A 20602-nucleotide genomic window follows, 5' to 3' on the forward strand; every position below is an offset into this window, starting at 1 on the left:
AGGTTTTTTTCAAAGTTTACATTATTTTTTTTTACTTACTCTGAGAATGAAGTCCTGTGCAAAGATATTGTGGAATCACATAGGAGCAGCAAAATGAGTACAGAAGGATATTTCTGGAATGCAATAAAAAAAAAAAACGTAACATGCACTTTGAGTTAGACATGTATTTGTTTGCATTATGGCTGTCATTGTAGAATTAAAACTGCCAGAAGGTATTGGTGTAAATTACACGTCACATTAGTCACAAGGCCACTATTTTGTAAATTATTTACCTTTTGACTCCATCCATTTTATAGCTTGATCTGGAAATGAAATTAAAAAAACACCTGCTGCTGGATGTTTCTACAGATTGGCTTCTAGGAGAGAACAAGACCCTGGATAGCTGCTCCCTCAGCAGGAGAGAAAACCTTCAGGTCACAGTGAGGGGTCTTTTAAAGGCTTGACTCTTGTCATTTATTTGGGGGAGTGAGTCAACAGTCTCCAGTGTCAACTTTACATTCCACTGTAGTACTCCCGCACCCACATTGGATTTAATGTTGTTTCTTCAAGCACACAATTACAATATTGTACCCCATTTCATTTGTAGTTATGTTTTCAGCATGTGTACCATACATAATATTAATGTTAAGCTTGTTTGTTACCCTGCAGTAGTGGCTTCATTTTCCCAGCATGTTTGGGATCTACATTCTCTGTGATCTCTATGGTTGCACAGTGTTCAGACTGCATTGTTTGCAGTGCAGTCCAAACTGAAAATCAAGAAACGTTGACTAGGAAGTTATTTGAGACGTGTTTGTTCTGTCAGACCAAGAAGCAGAACTAGATTTCTCCCTTTTTCAAGGAGGCAATTTCTGAAAAAAGGTGGATGACTTGTATTTTCATTTTTGTGATAACATCCAAAATCCATGGAAATGCATTGTTTATTACCAGGAAGCCCAGACTTTATGGTGATGATTTATTTATTTATTTATTTTTTTTATTTTTTATTTTTTTACAGGGAATTCGTTTGGTTTGATTAGTTGGAAATGTTATTGCAAGGAAATAAGAAATTAAACTGTTGATTGTACATTGACGTCCAGCAATCACATTTACTCCACATGTCATGGCATTTATTTGTCACTTGTTCTTGAACATATTAAATCCACTTTTATTGGCAGGTTGGAGATCCTACTCATTCATTTCAAATAATTTTGGAATAGCCTACATCCAAGTATTTTGAAAATCTCTCCACCAAAAATGCTTTATATAACTTAATATATTTGTCACAGGGATGGCATAATAACAACAATAATTATGTATTCTTCTTTTTATTATTATTATTATTGTATGGATACTCTTGAATGCTCCATTCACAGATGCCGATTTTGGATGTGCGTCAACTGCGCCTTTGGTATGTGCAGTTGGCGCGCAGTTATATGTTCGTAAACGCGCAGGTGGAGCAGTGGTGGCTCTGGCTGTCAGCTCTCTTCAGATTGAGCACAGTTAGCTCGATGGCAAGCAGACTTCGCTGTTCAGAGAGATACGTGGACAGTCCACACTGTGTATTATTTTAAGGGCGTTTCTCCTTTAACGTTAGCCTAACTAGGACGTGAAATATTCAGCACAGTAGTGCTTTTTGTCAACAAATCAGTGAAAGGACGACTGGAGGACTGAAGGGGGAGCTAACGTTGGTTAGCTACTGTTAGCTTGCCAACGCAATGGTGAGTAGCTGCTAACCTTTAGGGCTAGCCAAAAAAAATATTCCCATGATGGCGAAGGCATGGGGTAGGCTTGACCCGCCTTACTCTCCTTCTGATTGGCTACTACTCGTTGCCTGCTCTGGTTGGGTTGGTTAGGTTTCGGCAAGATGAGTGGGGTTGGTTAGGTTTAGTATAAGAAGGTCAGGCTAAGCCAATCAGAGGTAGAGCAGGGCAAGATACGCCTTCGCCATCCTGGGAAAATAAATACCCACTTGCGGCTATGTTCAGTGACAACAGCTTGGTATGTAGCTAGCTAATGTTACGCTAACTGTTATCGTTAGCCAGCTAACTGGCTATCAAGTAAGAGTTTGTGTAAGTATGTTGTGTGTTTGTTGGATTGTTCTGGACCTTTTGTGAGCTCCCCACCTGGAACCCAAAAGATACCCTTGCCGAAATTCTGCCCTCTAGCCAGGGACCTTTTATTGCCTCATTAACTCAAGTAAACTCAAAACCTTCATAACTTTAACAGCTGTTCCTAAACTAATATGTATCAGTTTTGGGTTCCCGCTGGTGACATAAAGGTTCCCCCTTTTTTTTAAGAGGAAACCGTTAACCGATGTATCTCAAGGCCTTGTCATATATATTTTTAATACGGTTAATGTTAGCTGACGTAGATGTTTTAATTTTCCTTTCTCCGAGGTTTTTTTCCAATTTGAATTGTTTTAAGTGCCAGGTTACATCCGGGATTCCAAATCTGTAATGTTAACCCTAAAAGAAAATTTGCTCTTTTTGAATTACTTCGCAGCGTTGTTTGTGTGAACATGCAGAGATCTCTACATTGGAAACTGGAAAACGCTGCCATTATGGAACACCTAGCAATTTAGTTATAAAGTAGACTCAACAAAAGCAGGGTTGACATAAATGAATAATTTAGCTTGGTATACAACTTGTACTTGGTTTGTTGCGTAATTCATGTGACTGAAAAGTCTGTCAAACTAATAATGTGTGTCAATTTCTGCAAAATAATGACAAAGGAGCTATTTCAAGGTCTTAGTATAGGGTATAATACAGCATATGGTATTTATTCATTGACGTCTGGGGTCCTCCTGTGTCCTCTGTGTTGTGCCCAGTTTCATGTTGTCCTTAATTGATAGTTTTAAAGATCACTTCTTCCAGTAAGGGATGCATATTTGGATATTAACCTAACGTGGTACTATTTGCTCTGCATCAGGCATCTGTTTCAACCAGATCAAAATTATGGTGGCCGTTTGTCTCTCATACCGGTTTTCACTGGCATGAACGCAATGACCTGTTGTCTCCCAATAGATGATTTCTTAATTTCATAAATGACTAATTTCTATGATTGTGTTTGCCAAAAACAACTATATGGTCTTTTATTTAATTATGCCTAGGTCTGAATACATCTTTAGCTTCAAATGTTTGCATTCAATGACAAGGATGTCTGTGTCTGCAAGGATGTCTATTTCTAACACTACCAGATATATTGATATTGTATTTCAGGCCTATTTTTGCAATGTTATTCATAGTATTTTCCCTTACCCTGTCATACTAATGCTATAATTGTCAGGGCTGTTAGCCAATCAGGAGGCCTCCTATGCCTAATGTAGACCTCATTCCCTGCTGTAGTATTAATAATTCCCCATGACCGACGTTTTACATATTCTCAAACTGATCTTGTGAATGTATATTACTTTTGCGCCTCGGCTTTAATTTGGAGGATAATTTTAGTTAGTAATCTTCAATTTACTAGTATAAATATTGTATTTTAACCAATGGAAAGAAAGTTTGACAAAAATGAATGTTTGTCTTAGCTTAAAAAAGAGTCCTTCAGCTAAAATGGCTAATTTGATAAATTTAACCTGTAGGCCCACAGGTGTATCCCAGGTGACGTGAGGCACCTCTGCCTGTAGGGACCAAGATGACTGAAGTCCAGGCCACTGTGGAGTTCTCTGTGGAGCTCCACAAGTTCTACAATGTGGACCTGTTCCAAAGAGGGTGAGTATTGGCTATTGTTGCTACATAGCTATATTCTGCAGCAGGTGGCAATTCATTAGTGCTTTACCAAACAAATTTATTTTCCGAGCATATATTACAGATGCTGATTTAAAAAGTCTGCTGTGATGGTTTGCTTTGGATGGATATTAACAAGCTTTGGTTTGCAGCTTGTGGTAGAAGGGGACCAGGATGTATTCTGGGAGTGTCCCAGCCAAACTGGGACAGTTGACAATCTTGGTTACACCTCGGGGATGATTAGAAAAAGCCCTTTGTACAGATGGCATAGAATTAGGGATGCACAATATTAAATTCTGGCCGATATTCAATATGCCGATCTTTTTTTATTTCACAGAAGAGAACATCAAGTCTCTCCTGTACTACTTTTACCCTATTACTCTCATTTGTTGTAGATGAAGACATTAAACAAGACGAGCAGGATTTGATTATACCATAAATGTACAACAACTGTAACCCTAGACGTTCACCCCTGACAAATTGGCAAATTATTTTACGTGGGAGAGAATAAATTATATGTACGCCAGTGCCACATTTTGTTTAAGTAAAACTATAACAAGCAAGCTCTATATGTTTTCTGATCTGAAAAGTTGAAGAAACTCAGTGTTTTTGTTAGTTGACAGTGTCTTTTATTATTTTGTAGCTAGTTGTTGGTGTATAAGTTAATGAAAGTCCAGTTTAACTCAGATCTGTGAAAAGGTTTGGAACATTCCAGATTGGAAGTCTACATTACAAAATAGGGAAGGTATTTGAGCTTTCTGGGGGGTGCTTCTAAGAAGCTTTGTGCCAGAAAGAGATGTGTATCATGGTAGCATTTATAGTTACCGACAGAAAAACTGTACACACACACACACACACACACACACACACACACACACACACACACACACACACACACACACACACACACACACACACACACACACACACACATCTTTTATTCTCTCTCTCCCTGGCACTTGCAAACGTGTGGGCTGCTGCTGTGTGCATTTAGGCTGCTAACTAACTTAGCTAGTTTAGCTTAACAAACTACCTTGCTCCTTATTGTTATTAGTGGACTTCTGCATGACAGTTCTTCATACTAGTGATCAATTGTGAGGTATTAAGGATTTGATTATTTCGACCTTCCAAGTATTACATCCTGCACTAGCGTGTCTTATTTTTCATCGTAAAAAGCATTCAGACCGTTCTGTCGCCACTTCAGCATGTAATTACCGATAATAACTTATAATTATCGGTTGTTGGAATTGGTCCTGTTTTGCTCATCGGGCCGATGTATAAAAAATTATATCTGCCGATATCGATGTGATTGTCAATATATCGTGCATCCCTATATACAATGTGCTAAACAGTACATGATTATTCATTTATGTGTTAGTTTTTTAATTTTCCCTGTTTCTCTGTGAAAATGCTGGTTGGTTCCTGTTGACACATTGCATGTCAAAGGAAAAAGATCCAAGGGTAAATGGTGTGCCCAGTAAATAACCAGAATGATTTTAAGAAAAGGTTGTCAGAGCTGCAGTGAAGTGTACCACACAGGCACGGGTATGGAGAAGCTTCTCTTTTCTCACTCACTTAATTAAAATGTATGTCTTGATTACTGTAGAGCTGCAGGGACAGTAAGTTGGTAAGGCTATCTGTGTTTAATTGAAACATTAGCATGTTTCTTAGGGCATCTTTTATGTAGCATACTCTACATCAAATTTGATCAAATAAAACATGAATTAACAAAAACAGCAGGCTGTTGAGTTGGAGACAATAACAGAATTACAATGCTTTATGGAAAACTTAAGGTGGAAAAATGATTTCTGGAAATTCTTTTTAACAGCAGCAGCGTTAATGATATGATATAGATACAACCCCTGCTCTATTCTCCTGGCTCATCAGTGCTTTAAGAGCTCAGTTTTACTACATGAGTGACTGCAAAAGAAAGTGCTCATTATTTATTCATGAAAGGTGTAGTGTCATTTTACAAGTAGAGGCACTTGTGGCTAACCTGTGCAGTTTGTTCCCCTTTCACTGAGCCTCTAATGATTCTCGGACCAAGCTAATACAAAATGTGTCTGGTATTTCAGGTTCTACCAGATTCGTGCCGGTCTGAAGGTGCCTCCCCGGGTCCCACATAAAGTTGAGACCAGTCTGCTTCACCCGGGAGGTAAATTAATCTTTGAAGATGGAAAGAGACCATTTCTGTATTTTTGATAAGATTCAGGGACCCTTTGTTGATCCATTTGGTCAACCCTATGCCATGCCCCTTCACCTGAATTCTCCAATTAAAGCCTTTCGGTAACTTGCAGTATACCTAAAGTAACACACTGTTGCATTTCTTACCAGAGGGCTGATTATTTCCCGGTAAACTTCAGGTAGACCTGCATGTTGAATTTAATTTCATCTGAGATATTAGCGTTTCAAGGAACACAGTTATTGTTATTGCCGTTTTGGTTTACTTATTGTTTTGTTGATAGGGCTTATGTCACAGGCCATTCCTTGTTCTCAGTCTTCTCTAAAGCTTAGTGCTTATGCCTCACCCCCTCATTCAGAGATCTGCATGGCTCATTTATGCAAAGCATACAATTATTTTGTCTAATTAATAAACAGCATCATCAAGAGACATTCCTATGCTTAAATGTTTTATATTCCATTTTTTTGACAAGGAAACAGCTCCTCAGCACACTTTCATCTTCAATTCAGACCTAGTAAGATACCTTGTCAGATAATTCCGGCAGGTTGGCTCATTTATAATCTTATTTATATTTGGATCTGAAAAATCCATCTAGATGTCTCCGTCTTTGAACTGTCAGCCATGTGTAACAACACATGACATGTGGTTATGTGCCTAGTTACAGCACCAGATCATGTGTTTCTAAAGCTAATACAGAAACATTACCGAAAGCAGACATGCTAGCTATCATACTTCAGTTGTTATTTTTCATAAACACTTTAAATCCTAGTGACTTTTGTTTAGGCTCTGATCTGGCGTTTCCTGCTTTAGTCCAAGACGATGTAATCTGCAGCAAAACCTTCCAAATCCTGTACAAGAATGAAGAGGTTGTGGTCAACGATGTCCTCCTCTTCAAAGTGATGATGCTCCTGGATGAGAAGAAGGTACGTTTAAGAAAGAGAGGTGATGCTTTTAATTTTTTACTTTTTTTTTTTGATGCCACTTCCCCATGCCAACTTGGTGTAAAGTAGATGCACAATAAAAGCCAATCTAATTTACAGGAGTTTGTCTAACAACTGAATATAGCCTGGTATCAGATGTTATCTGAGTGTGGTTTCTATGGTACTTTTTATATTGGCTCCCATAGTGTTTTTGTGAAAAAAAATAAAGGAGTTTGTTTGTCGGGAATAATAGGATTGGACATTCCTTTAACAGCAAATTAACTTGTGGGTTAGCAGTACGTGATGCACTTGCAAAATGCCACTGAAACTGAGACAAAGGGATTTTATTTATTTTTTATAAATCAACCGAAAGCAGCTGTTCTAATGGGGCACATTGCAGTGTTTCTAGCATTTGGTGTGGCCTCACGGTAATGGATTACAACAACTAAAAGCTTCAAAATGTATCCTTCTTAGTAAGGCTAATGCTATCACTGTTTGTCAATATTCACAGGTGGAAGAGTCCCTTAATGACATGGATTTCCAGCTCTTCTTGGATTTATATTTCACAGATGGTGATTACACGTAGGTGTTTCAACATTGTAACTGCTTGTACTTATTCCAGTGTGAATTTGATATTTGCATCTCTTATGCAAATGAGGCAGTAATGGTCCTTTCAATCTTCCTTATTTCATTTCCACAGGCCAGATGAACCAAGCTCTTTACAGAATATCAGTGGCCGCACACTTCGTTTGCACTTTACCCTTCAGCGAGGCATCCATCAACACGTCAATGTCATGTTTGACTACTTCCACCTGTCTGTCATCTCTGTAGCCATCCATGCCTCCCTAGTGGCACTACATCAGCCCCTTATCAGGTCAGACTGCTACCTAACCCAAGAAAACAATCACTGAATGCAGTTATACATTCACATTCACAAGTGTTGCAGCTCTTTCACATGTCTTCATAGTGTTATTTACTATTGTTGTTTGCAGTAATTTCCGACACAATCCTTTTTGCAAATCCACACAAAAATGTAACATTACAGTTGAAGTAAACAACATAGCTCTTCAATTTAACTTGGCATTCATGTAACAGTAAATGAGAATAAAAAGCCTTATTAGAAGCGCCCCATTTAGTTCCTGTGGTGATTAGCTGACTTTGATTTCTCTCTGTGTTTACCTAGTTTGCCTCGACCCGTAAAAACCACATGGCTTAACCGCAACGCTCCACCACAGAGCAAAGACTCTGTCATCCCACCTCTGGAAAACGTGGTGTTCGGCAGCAGCTATGTCAAGCAAGTCTCACCAGATGTAAGTGGGCCTCTTGTATACCATAGTCAATGGACATGGAAATCTCTTTGTTTTTATTTGTAGATGCTTCTAAACTTCTGAGCTGTCATAAAAGTCTGAAAGATGCCACTGTATCACAAAGAGCTAAATTAGGCACTTGATAAAAAAGTAAATTGTTGTCATAAACCCAATAATACTCAGGATATGTTGTGGAACTCATGTTTCTTCCTTTTATGAGAGTGACATGAAGATGAAAGGATAAAAACAACCTTGCATGTATTGTTTAAGCAAGGCTGCCTGCCAATAATACAGGTTTTTGATTAGTACATGGACATGGGTGTTACTTGGATTTGACCATTCTTTGCCTCAGGTAGACTGTTATGTTACAATCGTTGCTTTGGAAGCTCGTGGAGATGTGTCAGGCTGTTGACAGATATTGGAGATGAAGAAGAAACTCATTAGACCGCTGTCAGATTTAGCCAGGAGTAATTGGACTCTCCTGACAGAGAAAGGTGGCTGGCTAAAGCTGCCCATGAGATGTGGTAGTGTGAGTGTACTAGAGTCATTTAGATAGAACAGAGGCAGTGCCCCCTATCATGTGGGGTGGTGATGGCGTAGTGGATATGACACGACTTTTGGTGTGAGATACACACACACACACCGCATACACCGGGTTCAAATTCCACTGTGATACATCAACGATACATCCATCAATGTGTCCCTGAGCAAGACACGTAACCCCTAGTTGCTCCAGAGGCGTGTAACCTTTGATATATAGCAATAAGTCGCTTTGGATAAAAGCATCACTTAAATGACGTGTAATGCTTCACTAATGGGCAGCTTGAGAATTACAACACGTCCACCATTATGCACCATTTATTTCACTACAGGTATATGTGCGAAGCCACTTTAAGCATTGCCACATAGATATTGCACACAAAATAAATGTCTGGAAATAACTGGCAGGTTAACCTGTTGGGATATGTGGGACTCTAGTGATTACTGTAATACCTGAGTAATGAGTCATACCGTCTATTTACTTGATGTCAATACACTGACACTAAATAGACCAAATCACTGTGATGTTGGGCTATCACAAAAATCAGTTCCATCATAATTTGAATAATGGAAAATGTGAAATCAGCAAACTTGTTTATTTAAGTTGTCATTTTAAGCCGTACATGTAACGTTTATACATATATAGTTAAACACGGAGATCTGACCTATCTGACATTTTCTGCTGTGCTTATGGTATGGTACTGTGGTAATGTGTTGCTTTAATCATGTCTTTGATAAACCAAATCAAACGTATTACGAACAGCAACATCTCACCGCCAGTCAGAATAACTGCTAGTTTGGAAGGTGTCATTTTCTTTAGTCAGTGGCCCAACAGGTAAATAGGTCTTCAACCTAATGTTTTTTAAAGTGTTGACATATGAAGCATCAAACATGCACTTTAGATGAACGCAATTAGAGTATATACAGTTGTTCCTTGACCCAGTTTGCTCAATGCTGGTAAATTGTATGTATAGGACACAGGAGTTTTCTACCCGGAAGTTATTGCAAACAAACATTTTGATTAGGTCTATACACTACTGTTTTTCACTAACTTGTGTTTGTGAACATTTGTGACTCCAGATTTAATGTAGAACACATCACTCACAAAAACAGAAGGTCATATTGGCAAAAGCATTACAGATTCTGTTGCCCTGAGTGTCTTCTTGTACGGCAGTGGCTACAAACCAACGGTTTACAACAGCATAAAATATTCAGAACAGCAAAGTAAATCAACTAAACTCTCTTCTCCGTCTTCCCTCAGGGCAGGACATTCCTGATGTCCGACCACTGTCTACAGCATGCCTTCAGTCTGCACCATAGCCTCTGTTCCAATCTCCTGCTAGCCTACCAGGGCCTCTTTGACTACTTCACCTCTATTACCAAGGACCTGCCCTCCTCCCATCGTATGGAACTAGGTATACTGCACCGTGGTTTCACATCAACTCCTATCGGAGTCTGGGGTTACAACATGTTGTCAAGCAATGAAATCCACAGACTTATTCAAATATGTCTCTGCACTCTTTATTATTATTATTATTTTAACTCCCAAGCACTAAGAAGAAGCAAGTATTCTCATTGTTATACATTACAATACCTTCTAATTCATTTTTTTTTGCTTTGGATGGATTTTTGTTTTGTATTTTCAGTGTTTGTTGTACATTGCAAGTTTGTTGAGTTGTGTCATGTCATTTCACCTGATCCCTAAACATTCACATATTCTACCCTTTAAACAGACTCCACAACCAGCAACCCACTAAGTTAATTTAGGAACCTGTGTTTAACTCATCTTAGTTATTATACTTACAAAATCATACTTGCACTCATTAGATAGGTCTGCTAACCAGTAGACTGAAGCCAAAGTGTAACAGCTCCAAAACACAACTCCTCATTGTAACTATGGATCACCAAACCTGACCCACACAAGTGGACAGATATACACCCATCCCAGAGGAACAAATAATAAAAAGGTTAAATATGCCTATATGTGCAATCTTACTAGCCAAGTCCAGCATGCAAGTCCTATATGAGAGAGTACTCAGAAGACCCTATCCCCGAAGTCAAAGGCACGTCTACATAGGTATGTTCTGACCCTTACAGTACCTCAACTCAGCCTGCCTTTCTCTTTTGTTTCCTCTTAACTCCAGTTTCCTTCTTGTAGAAAACACCATGCCCTCTCTATGTCCCACTATCCAGAGACATTCCTTAAACTGTTGTCATGCCATCTTTTCAATTATGTCAAAGAGTCTCATTACATAGTGGCTCTGTAGAATTTGTAGTCTTTGGTCACGTCATATAAAAAGTATTTTCTGACACCAGTGCTGTCTAACACTACTTTCTTATTCTGCCTGCTTTACAGGCTCTAAAAAAAAAAAAAAAAAAAAAAAAAAGATGAAAACTTTAAGATGAATTGTAAAAGTGAATCTTAGTAATGCTGCTCCTCTGCCTCCTCAGAACAACTCGACTTAGAGGCCCGTCTAGCTGAGTTATGTGAACAAATCAAGGTAAGAACTGTCTCTGATCATTTTTCTTCAGTAGGCCAACAGGCCTGGGAAAAGCCTGGCGCTTAGTTTATGGGGCAGGAGGGGTTAACTGGAAAAAATGGCAGAGGGAAAAAGATTCCATTAGATCAGTATTTCTCAATGACTGGAGGGCATGAGTGTAAAGTGCTATCATGTTGTATTTTATAAATGATAGAAGATTGGTTAGAGTGTACATGGGCATATGAATATGACAGTTTGTTTTTGTAGGTAATGGTGAACCTAGCATGGGAGCAAATAGTACCATACTCGACTTGGGTCTGTTGCTGTATATAAGAACAACTAAACATAAATAGGCTGAGTGAGCGCCGAGTCCTCTGATAACAGAAGGGAATAAAGTCCTTTTTTTATTCAAGGGATTTAATATTGGTGGATATTGAGTCTGAGGTATTTGGAAACAGAATTGTTCAAGAAAACTTAACTGGAGGCCAGTGGTGAGAATCCTTTGTAGTTTTCAGATGACAAGGTATTTCAGCAAATTATGGAGAAGAGATTGCACTGAATCCTCTGTGCCACTAGAATGTTTGTAACTTAGTGAGCAGATGGGCAAGCATTGAGATGTTTTTTGTTTTTTTTACAGCTGGTAGAATGGAGTTTAAAACAAGTCTCTAACATTTTATAACTGTGTAGGTGAGTTAACAACTCTAGTGGTTGGGTCCTCGAGTCCTGATAGGTTGGCCTACTTAAGATTGGGAGTGATGGAGAATTTTTTGTAGAGCTGTGGAATGATAGGAGTCTCTGTAGATGATTGTGGTACATCATGCACTTCAAGTTCCTGTTGTATGTTTAAGTGGATACTAGCACGTTGTTTCCAAACATATTAGATGTCCAATGTCAATTGGTCAGACAAACACAGGAATGGAAATACATTAACTTGCATTTGTTTTGGAGACTTCATATGCAGTTTTTTTTATTATAACAATTAGGTTAGCTTTGACTCTAGTGTCTTTGGGTCTAAAAGGTACCTGATGCAAATGTATTTTTTTGTGACCCTAGTAACAACATCATGGGGAACATTTTAAATAAATAGGAAAAATCAAATTAATCCGTTGACAATCAAGAAATGTCTGAATCTATTTTATTATATTTTACATGATAATATGCTGATGTAAAGGAGATATGTTTGAACCCACTGGCGGCTGACTTGTGTCTTTTATACTTTTAGCAAAAAGCAGAGACCCCTGACGAGCTGGCAGAACTGGTAAATATGAACCTGGCTCAGCTCTGCTCTCTGCTGATGGCACTTTGGGGACAATTCCTAGAGGTAGTGTCCCTGCAGGAGCATGTTGCTTCCCTTCTAGCTATGGAGCACCACACCCTGAGAGTAAGTCCCAACTTTCTGAATTATCTGCAAATTGTAATATCTAGTTGCCTTCTAGTTACAATAATGCTATTTGGTTCTGGAAAATGATCCAAAACTATACTCGAACCTTTGGGCAAGACTGAATGTTAAATGTATTTTCTGTAATGTGGTGTTATTACAGGTAAGGCGGTTTGCTGAGGCTTTCTTTTGTCTAGAACATCCAAGACAATCGGCACTAGCATATCAGGAACTGCAGTAAGTTACAATGGCATGTTCGTCTTGTTCGTAAGAAAACGCTGGCTCTTTTTGTTTTTTTTGGCTGACTCCTATCGTCTCCTTTCCTTCCTCTCCCTCTATATTAGTGCTCACAGTCACCAGCAGATGACTAATGCTATCAAAAGCTCCAGCTACTTCCTGTCCTTGCCTCCACTTCCAGTGGAATGTGCAGATCTTGATGGCGATGTTAGCTCCCTGCCAATCATCTTTGAGGATAGATACCTGGATTCTATCACTGAAGGTCAGTAATACAGTATTGCCGCTCAACTAGCTGTATAGTCATTAAGCAATGACTAATTTTTTAAACCAAATGTTTTTTGTTTGCTTCCTTTTTTTTGTTGTTAAACCTGGTTTGATTTGGAAGATCGCGATGGACCCTGGCTGGGCATGCACAATACAAGGACTGGCTCAGTGTCCAGTAAAACGGACAAGCCCAACTCCAAGGAGTGCAGTGCAGCAGCCAGCCCCATACCTGAGTCTAGGTGTGGCCCTATGGATAACACCTGGTCGGACTATGATCTACCACCTAAGTCCAAAGGCAAGTCAGTTAAACTGAAGAAAAATTCAAAGACTGAGAACTCCAAGAAGCTGATAAGACAGGGCTCCAAGGATTCTGTAGTGTTGATGGGCTACAAAAACCTCAAAGCTCCTTATGGTGAAACAAAGCACAAGGAAGGGGAAGCTCCCCCAAACCAAGAAGAGGAACGAGATACCCTGCAGAAAGACTCAAGTAGTAGTTTAAGGACTTATGCAAATTCAGTGTTTGACTCTGGTGCCACATCAGCACAATGTGATGTTGATTCTGTTCCAGATGACAGTATAACTACTGCTGCTTGTCAAAAAGCTTTTTGCAAAAATCCTTTAAACTTTGACACACAGAATAATCCTCAGGCAGGTACTGGGGTTATTGCTACATCCAATCAACCACTTCACAAAGATAAGCAAGTTGACCATGGTGGCCAAAAGCTGCCACAGTGGTCTGCTGGGCTGAAGCAAATTGAAGTAAAACCAAGTAACAAGGACCCATACAAAGGGGACAAAGTAACCGTTCTTCTACCATGTCGGACTGATGGGACTCTAAGTGGTAATATTCCTGAGATCACCCAGACAGACCGCTGTGACTCAAAACAGTTTGTAGCGGACTCTGTGTTTGAAAGGCTAGGTAAAGAGGCAGCAGAGCGTAGCCAGTCCTGTCTGGTCTCAGTACAGGCGAAAGGTGGTTGTAACAGGCTGCCAGATGGAGGAGCCCCCAGTGCCTCGTCTCGCCTTTCTGACTCGGGCATTGAAAGTGAGCCCAGCTCCTTTGCTACTCAGCTTGCTCCAGGACTTCAGGCTTGTGCAGGACTAGGCTTCACTGAATCAGCTGTTGCTGCCCTACAGCCTGAGAGGCCTTTCCTTCCTGCACCACGACCTGTTCAACAAAGCTCAGTGCAAAAGCCCAGTGGGGCAGCAGATGTTCTCTACCAAGAAAATACCAGTGCAGTCAGTGGAGTCCAGTCCTCTCTTACTTCGATCAACTCCTTGCCCTCAGATGACGAGGGCGAAGGCTCCTCTAGGGGCTCCAGTGGAGCTGATGTCCGAGGCAGGAAGTCCAGTGTTTTGGTGCAGGAGCAGAGTGTAGTCTTCTCTGGGGATGTCGGTAACACACCAGCCATCTGCGTGGCCTGCACCCCTGACCCTGCTGCAAGTGATTCCCAACTTATACAACTTTCTTTTGATTTGGAAACAGACCCCAAGGTAAAAGGTATTTCTGAAGTTGGACTAGAAGGAGCAACTGGTTCTGGGGCCAGTAAAGAATCCCGTAGTGAACCCCATACTGCATGCCCTTCCAGTAACTCTGCCACCAGTAGCACTGACCTGGTAAAACGTGGGATGGTAGAGAACTACTTTGGCTCATGCTCTAGCACAGATGTGTCTGAGATCAGCCCTGTAGAAACATCTGCTATCACGCTGGGAATCCATGCTGGACCAAAGGTTGAGGAGGATGAGGACGAGACTGAGCATGAGATGATCGAGAATGGTTACTACGAGGAAGGTGATGGCTATGCTTTTGTTAACGGTGTTGCTGATGAGGAGCAAACTGGGGCTGGGAATGCAGCCGCTTCATGTCTACTCTTTGAACAGCTTGGCATCGGCTACTCCCATGAAACGAAGGATTTATCAAAAGCTCCCATCTGCTCCAACCTAGCCTCTGGCAGAGTTGGCTATAGCTTGGGAAGACCTCCCTGTCCTGCCACCCTCTTTTCTTCAAGTCTGCGGTGGTATGAATGTGCACCCACACCACAGATGAAAGCGTGAGTCATCTTGTACAATTTCTTTTGTATCCCAATTAATGTTATACTTTATGCAGATATTGTCCTGTTTCACACATTATAGATTAATATTCAACTTCATACTATCAACTATTTGATTCTAATTATGCAGGTTCATTAAGGCCAAGGAAGAAATGAAACAGCTAAGGCTGCCAGGCTTCTTGTATAGTGAAGTACCGGAGCTGGCATCCACTGTGCCCTACTTTAGCTTGGAGGAAGATGAAAGCTGTGAAGAAGGCATCCATCTCATTGTCTGCGTTCATGGCCTGGATGGTAGGAAACCTTATCTTCTGGAGTTAATACATTTCTTTATAGTATTTTTGTATACAAAACACATTGATGTCTTGCAGGTAACAGTGCAGACCTGAGACTGGTGAAGACTTACCTGGAGCTTGGACTGCCTGGTGCTCGTATAGACTTCCTCATGTCAGAGAGGAACCAGGTGAGTGGATAAGCACAAACAAAGACACTAACGTCATCTTTTATCAGTATTAATAAGCTGTAACACCTCTCAGTGAATCAAACACACCCCAAAACATAATCTTTTCTTTTCATCTAATGCTCTTTTCATCCACAGAATGACACTTTTGCTGACTTTGAGTCGATGACAGACAGATTGCTGGATGAAATAGTCCAGTACATTCAGATATACAACCTCACAGTGTCAAAGATAAGGTAAACTGTTTGATTCTGACCAAATGTAATGTATATTATCCATTTAGAAAAAAAGGTTTGTTCATTAAGTAGCTGCGGTCGGCTCTTTAATTTACTATATATTCTCAACAGCATAGTAAATAAATATGTAAAAAATAAAATCACTTGTAGCAACTGCCTTATCACTGATCCTGTTAAATATTGTCATAATCTAAGTTTATAAATGTTGTTTGGTGTCATTATGGTCTAAGTATTTTTCATTTGCAGCTTTGTGGGTCATTCCTTGGGGAACCTCATCGTTCGGTCAGTGCTAACTAGGCCTAGGTTCAAATGTTACCTGAGCAGGCTGCACACCTTCCTCTCCCTCAGTGGACCTCACCTCGGCACATTGTACAACAGCTCTGCTCTGGTCAATACAGGTACGTTTCAAAACATTTAGCTGCTGGGGCTTGTTTTCAGATATGTCACTCTGTCATTGCGGCAAAGCCTCTTAAACACATAACTGTTAACTGTCTGTTCCTAGGTCTTTGGTTCATGCAGAAGTGGAAAAAGTCAGGGTCACTCCTGCAGCTGACTTGCCGTGACAACTCTGATCCTCGCCAAACTTTCCTCTACAAGCTCAGCAAGAAATCTGGTTAGCTTTCCTTTTTTTTATTTTATAAGACAATTTTGGCTGTATATGTGAAATTTGACATATGAGAAGTTAAAGATAACTTTTCAGTTGATCTGCTATTTAAGGGCTGCAGTTTTTCAAGAATGTGGTGCTGGTGGGGTCACTGCAGGATCGCTATGTCCCGTATCATTCTGCTCGAATAGAAATGTGCAAAACTGCATTAAAGGACAAACAAACAGGTGAGTTTGGATTGACTATTTTTGTCTACAAAGCAGGATTTATGCTTCTGCGGGGGTTTGACACAGTGCTTACACTGTAGCCTGCGTAAGTGGGCCGAGGTTTGTACTTGTGCACTGGCGTCTGCGTCATTCAAGCGTATCTCTTTAAGAGAATAGCAGAGCTGGCAAGTGTGTATATGCTGAGGAGTGTGTGTGGTAGAGCGAGTGAGAGAGTGACGGGGATTTGCTTTGGAGCATGCACCGACTGGAGGCGTAGATGGAGAAACAAAGTGTCTCGCCTGTGCTTTCTGACCACAGTGGGAAAGCTGTAGGAAAAGTTAACCCTCTCCTTGATTTCATGTTGAGACAGAGGAGAACCCAGAAGTAAGTAGGAGGAAAACCGATGCTACCAAGCAGACCAATCACAGTTGTTGCGGTCTGCGTCGCCACAATTTTTTTGAAAGATGCACGTCAGACTAGGATATGTATCTACATGTATACGTACCCCCGGCGGGGGGTTTTTCTCGCGGAAGCATAAATTGAATACCAACACACAAATCTACACATGGGGGCTTAAGTTACCTAAAGAACGTCAAATGGAACCAACCTTACCCTGTTGAGCCTGTTTCCCTCTTGTCTGCACCAGGTCCTGTGTATGCTGAGATGATTGAAAACCTGCTGCTGCCAGTACTTCAGAACAGAGACTGTAATCTAGTGCGATATGATGTCATTCATGCCCTGCCCAACACAGCCAATTCCCTTATAGGCCGGGCCGCCCACATTGCTGTGTTGGATTCTGAGATCTTCCTGGAGAAGTTCTTTCTTGTTGCGGGCCTCAAGTTTTTTCAGTAGAACTGTGGCAGAATCGAACACATTGGTGGATGAGAGAATTGTGGAGCTAATACCTCACTGCATCTAAACCTTATTCTGATTTTGGTATCTGGATTATCCCTTAGTTTTTAAATACATATAATCACTTTAAGACATATGAGCGAAATCACAATTTCTTTCATTTCATGTTTATATTGGAATCCCAGTGGATATGGACATTTTTATTTTTCTACTGCCATCTTTTAAAAATTGTTTTTGTTTTGTTTTAGGGAACGATTCCCCCCCACCATATGCTATATTTTCAGTGTTATTTATGTGTTATGTTTTCACTTTCAATTCACTTTTTAAAAGTTATTCAATTAATATTAGATGCTAAACTGGAAATGTAGCTGCTACATAAATGAAATGGCTGTTTTGGTGAGCTGGCCCAAGTCACGTCTGCACATACTGTTCTCACCATTGCAAATGTTTCCCACCAATTTAAAGAGACACTGCATTGATTTGCACCAACTACATTTTACAAGCTTTTGTACGGAAAATGATCATTTGTACAAGTTGCTTTTTTTATCAACAATTTTCCATCATTTTTAATGGCAAAGATTACATTTGAAATAGGATTGTTGATCACACATGGCATCCTTGGCTTTGGTCTTATTACTTTATGCTGTCCCCTTGCCATTGCAGCATTCTGCACAACATTTACCCAAACTGGTGTTGGGAGAATAAAGCTTTGCCTACAACATAGCAACATTTTATTAGGGGTTTTAAGTAACGACCATGATTCAGCAAAAGCACATGCCAGTAATACGAACTTGTTTTATTGAAAGTATTAGATTGGTATCATTTGTGTTTAAAACTGGAAAGTATTGCTTGGAATTAAAAAATGTTTCTTGGAGAATTGTTTATATATCATCATACTACCATTAAATATGCATATTGTGAAGTTGGTCATGTGACTTATTTCTTGTTATGTGCCACAGCCAGGCCCTGGATTAATGTCAGTTACCCGGCTTCACCAAACCTAACAACCCGGTAAGCAGTGTCACGACGGCGGCTAACAACTAGTTCAGTCAACCCAGGGTTTCCCAGTCCAGCGAAGCGTGCGGTCCCATAAAAGAGAGGGTGTTTGCACAGCATGACCAATCACAAACATCTACCAGAGCCACATATTTAGGATTCAAACCGCGAAGCTGCAGAATCATTCTACGTTTGTCTGTTTTAGTTATTTGTTGTCTGCTGCGCCGGCTCAAATCCCGAGCTGGAATGAGCTAGCAACATGAAACTTGGGGGAATAACTGGAAATGGTGTGCATGTGCTTCTACAGAAATATGAACCCAATTGGCCACATGGTGGCGCTGCATTTAAGGCTTCAAAATACAAACTTTGAAAGGCCACGCCCCCCCACACCGTAAGTCCGATTGACTTGAAATTTCTCACACAAAAAATCCTTTATCATTAAGGTCCGCCTGGAAAATTCTTTCTCCATTTTGAATTTTTTGAAAGGCACCTTTTTAAGATCTCTTTCTACACCGTTGCTCCAATTGCCACCACATTTTCAGTGAATCATTAATTCCTGAACATCATTTCATCATTTATGGACATCAATTATGTCCAAATCTCAATTACTTTTCAAGTGATTGACCAATGAACTTCAAAAGGGGTGTGGCTCTGGACACTTAAATCAGGAACAATTTAAAAAACTTACAGGGCATGTTCAGATAAGTGCCCCAGATATACCCAAACAATTTTATATACATTTTTTATATTCCGTTATATATAGGTGAGTGACATTACACACATTTGACTATAAATCACATATTTGTTGTCAATCATCACCAATCTCTCAGGCTATGTCCTCATAGGTTCCTGAACCACAACCTGAAAGTTCCATTCAAATTGAACACCAGGGGGCGCTAGAAATTCAAGCAAACTGCAGGGGATGTAGCGCAAATCATGCTATAAATGACTAAATGTTTGTACAATCAACACAAAACTTCCAGAAATGTCTACATAATGACCTCACGCATACACTGCAAGTCTCATTCAAATTGACCACTAGGGGGCGCTTTAAATGCAGAATAACTACGTGGAATGACGCAAATCATGGTTTGAGCTTGCGGCTTTACTAACAATTGTTTTTGTGTTGGTCATCTGCTTTTCTCAAATTGCCGTGAGCAGGACTGATATCACGCTGAAATTAAAAATGTTTTTGACAAATCAGTTGTAGTAGGCATTGACAAAGTGCACTGTTAGTCCAATCGCTACAAAGCTTGCAGGATATGTTTTATAACGACGTTGGACCACATGTGGGAAATTACTTTGAAGTCGCTATTGTGAAAAAAAGGGTTTGAACCTGCGAATCGCCGCTTGCGGTTATGTGTAGGCCTATTAACTCATTTCAGCCACTGTTACAATTCATTTCAAGATCTTAGGCCTATTAGGTTAGTTTTACATTGATGTACACCTCTTGGCTTGGGTTCATTAGGGTTGAGCAAACGTAGCAGTAGGCTTAGAAGTTTCTTAAAGTTTGAATTGTTACTCTGGTGGTGATTCTTTCTGTGATTAATCATCTCCTTCCTTTTTGTTTGGATTTCTTTTTTGCAATTGATCCAATGGCCCCGCAGATGGCAGTGTCGCCCCAGTAACGTGTTCTATTAAAGTCCCACAGTAATGTGGGGACATGTGTGCAGGGTTTACTTAGAACCTGTTTAAGCGTAGGCCTACACATGTTAGATTTGTACCATTTTACTTACAGTGCAATACTTATCAATGATTGAGTATTAATTTTGATTTAAAAATCACTAAACGGTTTAGGGCAAAAAATACATTTCTGATCTGCTACTACACTATGACCCCCCCCCCCCCCACCCCAGACTTAAGCAGGCATCGGAACAGGTCTGCTTTCTGTCCCCAGAGTCAGAACCAAACAGGGGGAAGCAGCATTCAGTTTCTCTGCTCCTCATATCTGCTGCTACTCTCACTTCTTTTAAATCAAGGCCGAAGACCTTTCTTTTTGATGTTGCCTTTCTTTAAATGGCTGTTCATTTCTTTAATGTTTAATTTCTTCTACTGCACTGTAACTTTTATTCTTGTGTTTTATCTTGTTTTATTTTTTAACTGCTTATACTTGTGTTTTATCTGGTTTTATTTTTTAACTGTTTTAACTGTTTTTGTGTAAAGCACTTTGAATTGCCCTTTTGCT

At 40.1% G+C, this 20602-nt stretch overlaps 1 protein-coding gene across 3 annotated transcripts; it reads left to right on the top strand.

Annotated features, from left to right (window-relative positions):
• The first annotated feature begins 1413 nt into the window (after positions 1–1413).
• On the top strand, positions 1414–18343 carry fam135a (family with sequence similarity 135 member A). 3 transcript variants are annotated; one of them, XM_032540643.1, is made up of 21 exons: positions 1414–1697; positions 3551–3692; positions 5783–5862; positions 6673–6812; positions 7321–7391; positions 7510–7683; positions 7993–8119; positions 9918–10071; positions 10656–10733; positions 11108–11157; positions 12359–12517; positions 12678–12751; positions 12859–13013; positions 13137–15066; positions 15197–15357; positions 15435–15526; positions 15662–15759; positions 16006–16157; positions 16262–16372; positions 16477–16590; positions 17216–18343. In XM_032540643.1, the coding sequence occupies exons 2-21, from the start codon at positions 3616–3618 to the stop codon at positions 17419–17421; spliced, it is 4203 nt and encodes a 1400-aa protein (XP_032396534.1). In that variant the 5' UTR covers positions 1414–1697; positions 3551–3615; the 3' UTR covers positions 17422–18343. The 3 variants fall into 3 exon arrangements, with proteins under 3 accessions (XP_032396534.1, XP_032396533.1, XP_032396535.1); XM_032540642.1 differs by having other exon boundaries at positions 3563–3692; XM_032540644.1 differs by lacking the exon at positions 10656–10733 and having other exon boundaries at positions 3563–3692.
• The last annotated feature ends 2259 nt before the right edge of the window (positions 18344–20602 follow it).

This window comes from Etheostoma spectabile, chromosome 17 (genome assembly GCF_008692095.1).
Source record: "Etheostoma spectabile isolate EspeVRDwgs_2016 chromosome 17, UIUC_Espe_1.0, whole genome shotgun sequence".
Taxonomy (NCBI): domain Eukaryota; kingdom Metazoa; phylum Chordata; class Actinopteri; order Perciformes; family Percidae; genus Etheostoma; species Etheostoma spectabile.

What these genes read in the sequence shown, in the direction of transcription:
- fam135a (XM_032540643.1), top strand. Translation starts at nt 3,616, where the DNA reads ATGACTGAAGTCCAGGCCACTGTGGAGTTCTCTGTGGAGCTCCACAAG. An exon ending in TGCTCCTGGATGAGAAGAAG is followed by an intron (nt 6,813 to 7,320) that starts GTACGTTTAAGA and finishes CAATATTCACAG; the next exon opens with GTGGAAGAGTCCCTTAATGA. An exon ending in CAAGCTCAGCAAGAAATCTG is followed by an intron (nt 16,373 to 16,476) that starts GTTAGCTTTCCT and finishes CTGCTATTTAAG; the next exon opens with GGCTGCAGTTTTTCAAGAAT.